At 38.5% G+C, this 13,307-nt stretch overlaps 2 protein-coding genes across 2 annotated transcripts; both read right to left on the reverse strand.

The window, feature by feature from the left end:
* Window positions 1–1,188: 1,188 nt before the first annotated feature.
* LOC149029897 (heavy metal-associated isoprenylated plant protein 39-like) lies at window positions 1,189–2,202 on the reverse strand. The gene is made up of 3 exons (XM_089151870.1): window positions 2,123–2,202; window positions 1,897–1,972; window positions 1,189–1,806 (listed from the first exon to the last, which is right to left on the reverse strand). The coding sequence occupies exons 1-3, from the start codon at window positions 2,126–2,128 to the stop codon at window positions 1,526–1,528; spliced, it is 363 nt and encodes a 120-aa protein (XP_089007996.1). The 5' UTR covers window positions 2,129–2,202; the 3' UTR covers window positions 1,189–1,525.
* Window positions 2,203–8,200: 5,998 nt separating this feature from the next.
* On the reverse strand, window positions 8,201–9,538 carry LOC149029898 (heavy metal-associated isoprenylated plant protein 39-like). The gene is made up of 3 exons (XM_089151882.1): window positions 9,415–9,538; window positions 9,188–9,263; window positions 8,201–9,097 (listed from the first exon to the last, which is right to left on the reverse strand). The coding sequence occupies exons 1-3, from the start codon at window positions 9,418–9,420 to the stop codon at window positions 8,817–8,819; spliced, it is 363 nt and encodes a 120-aa protein (XP_089008008.1). The 5' UTR covers window positions 9,421–9,538; the 3' UTR covers window positions 8,201–8,816.
* Window positions 9,539–13,307: the final 3,769 nt, after the last annotated feature.

Here is a 13,307-nt window from a genome sequence, read left to right on the forward strand (position 1 = left end):
TATAATCACGCTACGAGTAGAACTTGTGCAATCTTGAGAAAACACCTATTCATCTGAAGTTCTGTGTTGAGCCCCGACTGGTGCAGAGACGACTGACGAGAGAGAGGGGTTTTGAGTCTAATTTTAGCTTTATAGGAATCAAATGGAGAAGATGATGATTTTAGGGTTTAGGGCTTTCGGCTATAAATGGACTTGTGCGGAGGCCAATAATTTGTTAGGCTCGCCTTTGGGGTTTGGGCTCAACGTCCATGAAATTCCATGGAATGATTTATTATATAAATAAATCTCCAGTTGATGATGCCGTATTTTTCTGGTTGTCTTCATCTTCTTCATTTGGAGCACATTGGGTCGAGCCGTAACAAAGGACTGGGAGATGGGAATCTCACATATGGTTGATATTTACATAAGTGAATCTCATTCTTGCACTTGAATTCGATCCATTGTTGGTTCCTTCGGTTCTTAACTTGCTTTGATTTCTGGTTCATCTTTTTTGCAGGGATTGTGGAAAGCAAGTTTATTTGGGTGGGAATTAATCTTCGTTTTGTTTATTCGCTAATGTCTTTCAACTTTCTGATTGTGGTTGTTTTATTGGTGATTTTTCATACTGATGGTGTTGATTTGTCAAAGTGGATTCGACACTGCTCATGCTGCTGCTAGGTAAACCCCACTTTTTTTATTTTTACCGTTGGATTTTATTGTGAAAAAATATGCAAATCTTACAGTAGAATAGATGTGAGGGTATTTTGGTCTTAAAAATCACAAATTGTCCTTAATTAATCTTATTGAATACCTCAGGGGAGGCAGATGCAAAGTATCTATTTTTTTGGACTAAAAATGACATGGGGCAAACCTCAGGGGGTCCAGATGAAAATTACCCTTTTTTTTTTTAATTTTTGATAAAATCTCAAAAATGTCATTTATAGCTTTTTCAAAACAGCACGGATAAACAAAATACAAGCAAAATCCTATTATATTACACTGTCCATGCATTTTTTTTGTTTTCTTTGGTGGAACACTGCTCAATTTAATTTCCTTTTTCGGGGTCAACAGCACTATTCAATTCAAAACACTAAGAATATATAACCTCCATTGATGTGCGTAAATCAGATATTACATGCAAATAATATTGTGATTCCCTAAACTCTGACCTATTGGAAATCGTCATGTTGCATTTAAGTTCTACTAACAACAAAAGTGATTCAACCCGGCCCACTCAAACCAGTTCCACATCAAGGAGATCAAGAGGAATACTTTCTTCAATTCTAGTTTCTTGGTGTCAATTAAGGCAGCTTTTTCAGAAAGTTTGGATGAAAATGAACTATATATTTCAAAATTATATTTGTTCTCTTCATGCATCACAAACTCTAAAAGGAGAGAACAAGTTGAGGGCCAATCAAAAAAGCACACTATATAGGCACAAGAACAAAGCATACAGCAAGGGAATTCAGGGTTCTTGGGCATGCATAGCCTTCTTAAGCAATAATAGATGAAATCTGCTCCAAACTGTCACCCTAAAAGCTCCCAATTAGCAGATAACACAGCTATTAGGGTTGTCTTCGTATGCAGTACTGTAGAGAACAGGGGCATAGTACCCTGTTTTGTGAGGATAATAACCAAACTCATATGCCTTGACGATTTCTGTAATGGCCTTCTCTTCTGGTTTCTTCTCAGGTTCTTTTGCTGGTCCAACAGAGACCATCTCTGTTCTCCAAAGCTTCCGCAATTTGCCCACCACATTTACAGGATCCACTTCTCCGATCACTGTCATTTTCTGCTCCTTCATATCCACGGACACGGAATCGATTCCTAAAAGAGAACACAAATGCCGTTAATTCACAATATTTCTTGCATAAGCTCAATAAAAGTTCAATCAATTTTGGAAAACCTGAAGGATACCTGAAAGAGTAGTGACTGCTTTCATGGCCCTTCTCTTTTCTCTGTCGTCATGTACCTCAATCTTCAACACCACTTTCTGTAATAAAATACAAGCAGAGTTCAGAAGATTGAATCAGTTTCGAATCGAATAATTGAATCAGAACAAACCCAGTAAAATTGAAAAGGAACAAAACTGCAGATAGCATTTAAAGTGAATTTGTGCAAAATAAAAAATAAAAAAAAGGACCTTCATTTCTCTCTGGATTTTCGAGTAAGCAAGAAGAGACTTCTAAAACGGTGGCAGATAAAAGTATAGAGAGAAGTGTGTACTGAGCAATGCTTTGTGAGTAAGAATGCTATGATCTATCCCAAATATATAGAGGAAAATAGAACACGTTGAGACTAAAAAACAAAGCGAACTGGGTCAGATAAACTGAAACGCGTGGAAATCTCTCTCTCCATGTCACTTTCATGTATTCAATAAGAGTTCTTGGTTTACTTCGCCGTCGCTGGAAGACGAGCCTCAGATTCGTCCTTTCTTCCTCTGAAGCTTCTTGAAAGTAAAATTATTGCGGCGCCGGCAGCAACAGGAAACAGGAAAAATAGAGATCGACCGAAATTTTCGATCTCCACCATCCATTTCTAAAAGTTACTTTATAACACTTTTACAAAGTGAATAGTCTAAATCAAGATTTTAATCTCAACCGTTCACCATATAATGATGTGCATTACTGAAATCGACCTTTTTGAAAGATCATGACCCAGTCTCAACTTTTTCAACAAATAAATATAAAACCTTGACTCGTGAGTCAATGTGTCACGACTTACACGGTTAGCTGTAGATCTGAATGATTCGGGATCTGAGAGGAGAGAGAGAGAGTAGATCAAGAGTGGGGATTTGATTTGCTCCATGGTTTCATTACGTTGTCCATGACGAGTCCGGATCAGCGACTTGTACGGGGAGCACAAAGTGCTCCCCTTGACCACAAATATCAGTGGGGCCTACGGTGAAAAACACTTTTTAGAAAAGAAAAAAAATTTTCACCAGTAGGACCCACTGATATTTGTGGTCAGGAAGCCATGGGAGAGCACTCTGTGCTCCCCCGACGGGGAGAAGATCCAGATTCGTCCATGACTACTATAAATGTAGTTCTGGTGGACCTTTACAATTCTTTTGGATAATTCCCTTTAAGTAATATAGTCTTCAAGCTATAAGGTGTGTGTGGCGGCTTCATCTAGGAAAAGCACCTCGTCCTTCAGGTGTAGTTTTGGGAACTGTTGTCGTAGCAGTTCAACATCTTCCTAGGTGGCTTCCTCAGGGAAATCCCCTGCCTCTAAACACAAACCTGTGGCATCATGTTTACCCCTCGTTGCATCTCGTTGGAGGAAGACAAGGCTCATGGGCTTAATAGCGCCATAGAAGAATACGTGCGCTAGCGTGCTACAACTAGCACTTTGAAGCCAGCTGAAAAATAGACACACGTGTAACGCGCGCAACGATTTTTTCTGATGGACTCGCTTCACTTTCCAAGTGGAGCTCGTTGAAATGGAATGAAAGTTGCAATTACACGACTTCAAAAAAAAAAAAAAAAAAAAGGGTGGACCATAGGTTTCACACCCCACCTGCCGATCTTGGTTACCCGCCAGACAACCCGTTGGAGTGAACCGTCATAGGATTCACGGTCTTATCATCAATAATAATAAATGTAAGTAATAGATAATCATGAGCAATAATAGGTACAATAATTAATAAAAATATTACAGGAGTCCAAATATTTCAATAAAATAATCAACGAAAGATTAAATGATCAAAACGAATATGAATTCAGTGGAGCAAATCAAAATAATTCAAATAATCTTATTTCCAGTTTCTTTATCTAAAACTAAGAACTGAGACTCAAGTTTAGCAAGGTGAAGGGTTCTTCAATTCTTCTCCAGACGATCAGTAAAATGTCTGGTAACTTGTCTCCTATGTCCATCAATGGGTGCTATAAGCGCACTCCATGCACTCATAAGAGCTCCTGCACAGGCTATCTCCATCTCCCAATGCCAGTGTCACATCCTCTTTATATGAGAAGGCTCCTTCATGGGGTATCAATCCAATTTTCAACGCATTTCATCCATTTGTACAAGCTAAGGGAAATAAAGGAATGAGTTCTGACAAACTTAGTAAGAACAACGTAATTCTCATCCATATGTCCACACCATCAGAAATGCATATATGATATGTATGAAGTGCAAAAGTATGAATGGCACAAAAATCTAACTATGCAAGTATCTAATAGTTGACATGCTTTAAGTTATACACCAGCCTTCCTCTTGGTAGGTCTAATCACTTTGATCCCGCAAGGACTGTATACCTCTGTAGGGATCCTGGGTAAAAGGATAAATCCACACTGGCTCTCAAACCATGGCTGGGGTTAAATCAGCGCTCTCTCACAACGATCATTGGTAATGAGTACTAGCGCATGTCGAGGTTTCTAATCCAATGCAAGTCATAATAGTAACACACTCCATGAAGTCCAGATACTTCCCCTATAGCACCAACCAACTCGGTCCAGTATCCTTCACAACCTAGGAATGAAAACCCTCACGGACTGGCTACCGCTATTGAACTCCATTTCATAACCCCATGGTCATCCACATATTGCTGGGATGGAAAGCTCGCATGACTCCTCACGACACTTAGTCCGCTCCTTGGACATCCATGAGCCCAACCCTAACAAATGCAACCCTATTAATGCATGAACAACAGTGGACCACTGAGTCTCCGCACGGAATAGTTACCACTGTAGGATGAAATAAAGTCACATCATCATCGTCACGGGTCATACGGCTTCAATTCCCCTACTGAAAGGGTAGTAGTATGTGGGGTACCTAACCATGCAACTCTAGACTCTACCTAGGTATGTCATCTAGTAGTTATGATAGTGTTGAAGACATCAACGAGCATGTGTCCCATACCACAGCCCTCTAATATCTCAAGCCAAGATATCCCAATGGAATACCCTTTCCATCAGAACTACAATACATCAATCATTATCATACCACATTCATAATTAACAAAGTATATGCAAAGACAATACAACAACAAGTATATGATAAGATCAGCATGCTATCCACAGTTACAACAATATATACAATTAAAGAACAATATTGAAAGACACTGGACTAGCATGTTCAAATCATTGCATAAAGATAAGATTGTATGTCCTTACCTGTAATTAAGTAGAAGTCTTATAAAATGCAAACTAGAAACAATTATAAGACTTTTAGTAGAAACAGAGAAGTCCTATAAATAGGTTATAAGATTATATAAGTCAAATGAGTCAAATTGGATCAAAGCCAAAAGCCACTTGCTCTCTGGAAACTAGCCGGTTGCTTGGCTCAAGCGACCGTCTTGAGCAACCGCCCCAAAAACAGAGAGTTTCCAATCCGAAACTCAAGCTTTTGATCATCCGATTTTGGGATGATCTCAATCCGAATTTCAAACTAAACACTCCTATAATCGAGGGGTAAAACAAAACCCTAAAATTAACGCAAATCAATCACCCAAAATCCTCCCCTTGATTTGATCCATCCTTTTCACGAAAGCAGGGTTTCGTTTTCGAACAGGATCTCATCAAGAACATTAGAAAGAGAGCTACAACTAGCCAATTGGGTAACCACTGACAACATGGGGATGGGTTTACACCAATTAGAAGTTAAAGGAAGAGAAAGGGTGAAAGGAGATCCAATTACCTTAACCAGAATCACCAAATAATGAAAGGGAAATCTCCAGATCTCAGTCCATGCTCTACTCACTTCTCAGTGTGTCTCCACTGCCTCCTAACCACCAAAAACAACAATCCCGAATATAATATTCATCAAGTGGGCGAGGGTTGCTATTTATAGAAGTCTAGGGCAAATTAGGGTATTTTCCCACAAGCAAAACCAGGCGGTTGCTTGGTTCATCGACTACCTCAACCAACCGCCCCCTAGTATATTGTTATACAAGGATGTTTTGCTTAAGGAATTGAAACCCAAACACAACCTAACCCTAATTAACACATGGGGAAATCTTACCTTCAATCCGGACATCTCTAAACACCACTTGCCTTCCAAAAATCCAATTTCCAAGCATGACAAGTTCATCATCAAGAGAATCCAGATCCATGGGTTTAGGGTATGAATCATGGACTTCAATCCGGACACTCCACAAATCAATTCGGCTAGACCTTCAGGTTATCGGACCTGCAATACGGATGCTGGGTTAGAAATACGAGGGTTGTTACAATAGGCAGCTCAGTGTTGAGCATTAATTGCCCAGCACTAAAGCGTGACCCCATTGCATCTTGTGACTACCAAGGATAACCAGCTGGTAGATGAAGATGGGAGGGTTGACTGGCAATGGCATGGGAGTATTAGCTTCCCCAACACATGGCTTCAACAAGGAAACATGGAAGATAGGGTGCACACATAACCCCTCCGACAACTACAACTGATAAGCTACTCTTCCAATTTGGCGCACGACAAGGTATGGACCACAATAATGGCGTGATAACCTCTGATTAACCTATTGGGCCACTGTATCTTGGCGATATGGCTGCAATCTCACAAACACCTTGTCACCAGGCTGAAATTACTTGTCGGTCCTCTTCCAATTGGCATGCATCTTGATCCTTTCTTGTGCATGATGAAGATTCTCTTTGAGTGAGCGAAGTAAGTGGTCTCTGTCTTGAAGCTCAACATCCACTGTTGCGTTAGAGGAGGTACTAGGGATATACCGAATTAGGGTTAGTGGTGGGAGACCATATAACGCCTGATAGGGTGTGCAGTCTAGTGAGAAGTGGTGAGCAGTGTTGTAGAAATAATCCGCCCAACCAAGGAGTTTCGGCCACTATAGGGGCTCGTCACTCACAAAGCATCTCAAATACGTTTCCAGACATGATTGAGTGCTTCAGTCTAGCTATCGCTTTGGGGATGGTATGTGGAGCTCTGGATAGTGTTGTACCCTGCATATGAAAGAGGTCCTGTCAAAAGTTGTTAAGGAACACAGAGTCGCGATTGCTGACGATTGTGATGAACACATTTATGTGTCAAATCTTAAGGCAAAAAACATGCATTTTACATACTTAGAGCATAATTATCTTTGGTTTTATGTTGTGTTTGTAAATTTTAGCATTTTTCAGGACTTGAGCAAATATGTGGAGTTTTGGGTATCTAATATGCAATTTTACACATAAAGAGGTCCTTGGATCTGTTATACTTTGGTAAAATACCTTGGATTTGTTAAATCACCAAAATAGGTAGGAGTTCCACACGTATTGAGACCAAGGTATGAAATCTCGCCCGAGTTCGCCAGTTAGCTACCTGGCAAACCAGTGGAATCTCGGCGAGATTTCGCCGATATTTCCTCATTTAATTTTCCCAAATCCCGATTCCCAAACCCATCCCTATTATCATGACATGCAATCCCAGGGTCCCACCCACTTTTAAAATTTAAAATTTTGCAACCCATTTCCATCATCACTCAACCCCAAGAGAAAAGATTTCTTATCTTTTTTCATTTTCCAAAGTGAGGTTGCGTAACTTGTGTATGGGATAACTTTGAATCAAACTTCATATCTTCACTGAGATTTTAAACGAATAAAAAGAGGAGAAACAAGCGGTGGTTCAAGCGAAGGTTTCTATTTCAGGCAGTGGTTTCGACAATTCCGGCACTGAGAGAAGAGAAGAAGTGAAGAATAACAGAAAATGGAAGGGTTTTAGGCATATTTTGCACCTCTTGAAACAAGATTTTGTTGCTGGAGTTTGAGTTGAAGAGTTTGATTTTTTTTTGAGCTCATCGTCTTCTTCTTCTTCATTTTTCACTTCTTCTCCATCAAAGCAAGGATTTCGCTAGTGATAGAAGGATTTCAACCATGAAGCTAAACACAGTCGGTGACATTTTGTAGGTTTACTGTCGATTTTTTTGCTGACTAGGCATTTTTTCGGCAATTCTTCGACGATATTGTTTTACTTCGTTTTTCGGTTCAGCTTTCGGTTTGGTACTCGCCAAAATGGGTAAAATTCGGTTAAATGTTTTACCTTGTTTGAGACATCTATATGTTAATATCTTCATACCAATATGTATTAAAACAAGTATTATATAGTATTTTACTGTTGAAGGGATGCCATTAAGACCCTTCAGGCCTTCACTCCGGTTGGTTCCCTTATTGATTATTTTCCACCCATCTCTCATTTTCTGTCGAGCAAATCTTTGTCTACCATTTAGATATCGTTCTTGGAATGTGATACAAGGCATTTTCAAGAGTCAACGATTGAATGAAATCCTAATCATTGGATTTCAAAAATGTCATTTATCACCTTTTCAGAACAGCACGGATGAACAAAAGTTTTGTTATTAGATTACACTGTCCATGCATTTTTTTTGTTTTCTTTGGTGGAACACTGCTCAATTTAATTTCCTTTTTCGGGGTCAACAGCACTTTCAATTCAAAACACTAAGAATATATAACCTCCGTTGATCTGTGTAAATGATAAATGAGATATTACATGCAACAAATATTGTGATTCCTGAACTCTGACCTATTGGAGTTGGTCATGTGGCATTTAAGTTCTACTAACAACAAAAGTGATTCAACCCGGCCACTCAAACCAGTTCCACATCAAGGAGATCAAGAGGAATACTTTCTTCAATTCTAGTTTCTTGGTGTCAATTAAGGCAGCTTTTTCAGAAAATTTGGATGAAAATGATCAATATACTTCAAAACTATACTTGTTCTCTCCATGCATTACAAACTCTAGAAGGAGAGAACAAGCTGAGGGTCAATCAAAAAAGCACACTACATATAACAAAGTACACAGCAAGGGGGCAGTTCAGGGTTCTTGGGCATGCATAGCCTTCTTAAGCAATATTGATGAAATCTGCTCCAAACTGTCACCCTAAAAGCTCCCAATTAGCAGATAACACAGCTATTAGGGTTGTCTTCGTATGCAGTACTGTAGAGAACAGGGGCATAGTACTCTGTTTTGTGAGGATAATAACCAAACTCATATGCCTTGACGATTTCTGTAATGGCCTTCTCTTCTGGTTTCTTCTCAGGTTCTTTTGCTGGCCCAACAGAGACCATCTCTGTTCTCCAAAGCTTACGCAATTTGCCCACCACATCTACAGGATCCACTTCTCCGATCACTGTCATTTTCTGCTCCTTCATATCCACGGACACGGAATCGATTCCTACAATAGAACATAAATACAGTTAATTCACATTCTTTCTTGCATAAGCTCAATAAAAGTTCAACCAATTTTGGAAAACCTAATGGATACCTGAAAGAGTAGTGACTGCTTTCATGGCCCTTCTCTTTTCTCTGTCGTCATGTACCTCAATCTTCAGCACCACTTTCTGTAATAAAATACAAGCAGAGTTCAGAAGATTGAATCAGTTTCGAATCGAATAATAGAATCAGAACAAACCCAGTAAAGGTGGAAAGGAACGAAACTGTAGATAGCATTTAAAGTGAAAATTTGTGCAAAATAAAAAATAAAAAAAGGACCTTCATTTTTCTCTGGATTTTCGAGTAAGCAAGAAGAGACTCCTAAAACGGTGGCAGATAAAAGAACAGAAAGAGAAGTGTGTACTGAGCAATGCTTTGTGGGTAAGAACGATATGATCTATCCCGAATATATAGAGGAAAATCGAACTCATTGAGACTAAAAAACAAAGCGAACTGGGTCAGATAAACTGAAACGCGTGGAAATCTCTCTCTCTGTCACTTTCATGTATTCAATTCAAGGAGCTCTTGGTTTACTTCGCCGTCGCTGAAGACGGGCCCAAGTCCCTTTCTTTCTCTGAAGCTTCTTGAAAGATCATGACTCAGTCTCAACTTTTTCAGCAAATTAAAATAAAATAAAACCTTGACTCGTGGGTCAATGGGTCACGGCTTACACGGTTAGTAATCATGCGGAATCTGAGAGGAGAGAGAGAGAGAGAGAGTAGATGAAGAGTGAGGATTTAATTTGCTCCATAAAGACTAACCGTAAATGTAGTTCTGGTGGACCTTTACAATGCTTTAGTACTATATAGTCTTTAAGGTGTGTGTGGCGGCTCCCTCTAGGAAAAGCACCTCGTCCTTGAGGTGTAGTTTAGGGAACTGTTGTCGTAGCTGTTCAACATCTTCATCGGTGGCTTCATCTGAGGACATCAGCTGCTTCTGAACACGAAGCCACATGAACACGAACCTGTGGCATCGTGTTCACCCCTCGTTGCATCTTGCGACTACCAAGGATAGCCGGGGCAGATGAAGATGAGAGGTTCTACAAACAATGGCAGTGGGTAATCATATAACGCCTGATAGGGTGTGTTGTTTAGTGAGAAGTGGTGAGTGGTGAGCAGTGTTGTAGAAATAAACCACCCAACCAAGAGGTTTCGGCCACTGTGGGGTTCGTCACTCACGAATTTCTGGACATCGATTAAGTGCTGCAGTCTGGCCATTGCTTTGGGAATTATATGCGGGGCTCATTGATAGTGTAGTACTTACATATGAAGGGGGTCCTGCCAGAAGTTGCTAAGGAACACAGGGTCACAATTGCTGACGATTGTGTTGAACACATTTATGTGAAATCTTAAAGCATAAAATATGCATTTTACACACTTAGAACAGAGCTACCTTTGATTTTATGTTGTTTTTACAGATTTTAGGATTCTTTTAGAACTATAGCAAATATGTAAAGTTTTAGGTTCGAAACATGTAATTTTATACATAAAGAGATCCAATTCAAATTTTCAAAGTGCAAAAATGTTTTGATTTGGAGCATGATAGGTTAGAGATGTGATTATGGGCCAACTCCAAAAATATTTTAAAAATAAATAAGCCAATTTTGATTGACAACTGATATTAGTTAGAACTTGTATTTTATTTTACTAACTTCGGATTTGCTTTTCAATATTCATTTATTGTTTCCCTTTCCCCTTGGGTCCTTAATAAAAGATACTTACAGTCGTGCCTCTCTCTAATTAAGGTCTCTCTTTTTTATTTATTGCTTTGTTATTTTTTTTTTCGTGGTTTTACTTTCTGTGTTTTCTTTCTTTTATATATATTCCTCTGATCGGTGGACTGTAAGTTATGACAAAGGGTCCACGGTCAAAGTCATCCTAGTTATACTTTCCTTCCCTCGATCCAAAGTTGACACAGGTCATTTTCCTTTTATTTGGTTATTTATTTATTGTTCGCATCTTTTATTCCCACATTTATTTATTTATGTATTTTTTTTATTAGATGATGAATAGTTAGATTATGTCCGTTTTATTTTTATTTTCAATTCGATTGCATTAGATATATGTGTTAGGACCACTTACTTAGATTTCTTAATTTAGTTTAATTGATTAGTTAAAAATTTTAAATCTTCGCACTCTTACATTACTATTAAGATGTTAAATTTTAAAGTGGTATATCTTCATGATCGAGATCGATCCGTTAATTATACAATACTATGACCTTGTGATTATTTTAATTTTACGAACAAGTTTCTTGTTCTTGACATTATAAATAATAGCTGGAGCAAACAAGATACTATCATCTGCAAAAAAAATAAATGATTAAACAAGAGGATCATGATGTTATTTTAAATAAAAAATCACACTATATATGCACAAAGGACAAACTATAGAGCAAGGGCACCTTCAGGGTTCTTGGGCTAGCCTTCTAAAGCAATACTTGATGAAATCTGCTCCAAACTGTCACCCTAAAAGCTCCCAATTAGCAGATAGCACAGCTATTATGATGTTCTTCTTTTTTAGTGAAAACTTAATTTAATTGGAAGAAAATAACAACTTTTTGTATGAGCTAACAAAGAAAGTGGGGAGAAGATTCCTCGACAAATAACAAAGCTTGTCAGCCTTTTGCCTCAAAAGTGATAAAGTATTTTTCACATTATTGCATCCCATGAAAACGTGTTAGAATCTAATAGAATCAAAGTAGTTGCTAAGTCAAGAGTATTGGATGATTACTGAATCTTTCTTATACAATAGCTTAACTTTTATCTTTCATTCTTGGTATTTTTTTTAAATTATTAACTTAATCTTGGATTTTATCTGATTGATATCCTCTGTTGTTAAGCTTTATTAGTGTTGTAAAGTGGTGCAATGTTTAAGAACATTTATCTCTTTTATGTTTAGATAGGATTTGGGTTGTCTTATGTAATTGTTTAAAATGAAATTGTGTCATGTAATTGGTGTGAATAAGTGCCCATTAATAGAGCTGCAACATGTCTTGTTGGGCCAGGCTTTTGCAATTTCAAGCCTAGCCCTATGTATTCTAATTTAAGTTTATTTCCCCCCCCCCCCCTTTACCATAATTTAAAGCCAATGATTATTGTTCCTGACCTTAAGCCATACAAGGCCAAGCTAAGCCCATTTCGATGCTAATTGGTCATGTCCCTAACCATGATTGGCCCTGGTGCTCGCCCTAATTGACCTATATTTGGCCCTATCCTTGTTCATGTTCATAATTTATTGAAATCAACCACTATGAACAAAATTAGGGTCATGATTAGGGTCATGATTAGGGCCAAAATCAGGGCGAGTAAAAAATCAAGGACGGGTCGGGACAGGCCCTACTGACCTAGGAGTAATCCCAAGTCCACCTTCAAGGCCAAAATCTTGAGCCCAAACCCTATTTGGACTCAGGGCGGGTCACGGCCATTAGGGCCAAACTTGCACCCCTACCCATTAAAGGATCTAGGGGTTTCATTATATTCTTTTCATTGTAAAGTGTTTTGCAATTGTCTTTTGAAGGTTGTGATAAAGTTCTTGTTTCTTCTTTGTTTCCTCCCACTCACATGATGGTTTGATTTGGTGTTTCGGCTTCATCGTGTGTGGAAGAAGGCTAGTTCATGGTGTTCTTCATTTATGGTGAACAGTGCAATAATTTTGGTGGATAGAAGGTATATTGTTTCGGTTATTCTTGTTGTATTCTTGGGTTTCTTGTATTTGAGAGTTAGAGAGGTGAGACTCTAGGTTAGGGGTGTCAATTTGCAACCCGAACCATTGAAACCCACCGGCCCATTATAGCCCGAACCGAACCTTAATGTGCTATGTTTGGGCTGAGGGTTGCAAAGCTCGCACCAATCCGAACCCAAACCACAACCTGTTATAACCCGTTTTATAGTTTAACATCAAAACTCTAGCGTTTCTCTGTTTGTGTTTATTTGATTCGTTGCACATATTAGGTATTAATTCTTAACAACTAGTTAATCGATGATGTAATAATTTTATGATTTTCAAAAGCCTCAAAATACCCTTGAGGTTTTTTATTATTTACTCATCTTATCAAGATTTGACTCATTGAAATTCAAATGACAATAATATATATAAGGGAAAGATCGAATTGGTATTCAACCCACATGATTTTTATAAATAAGGGTAATGTCGTCTTTTAGCCTACTAATT

The sequence above is a fragment of the Hakea prostrata genome, chromosome 1, assembly GCF_041222555.1.
Source record: "Hakea prostrata isolate BN-2017 chromosome 1, UWA_Hpros_2, whole genome shotgun sequence".
NCBI lineage: Eukaryota > Viridiplantae > Streptophyta > Magnoliopsida > Proteales > Proteaceae > Hakea > Hakea prostrata.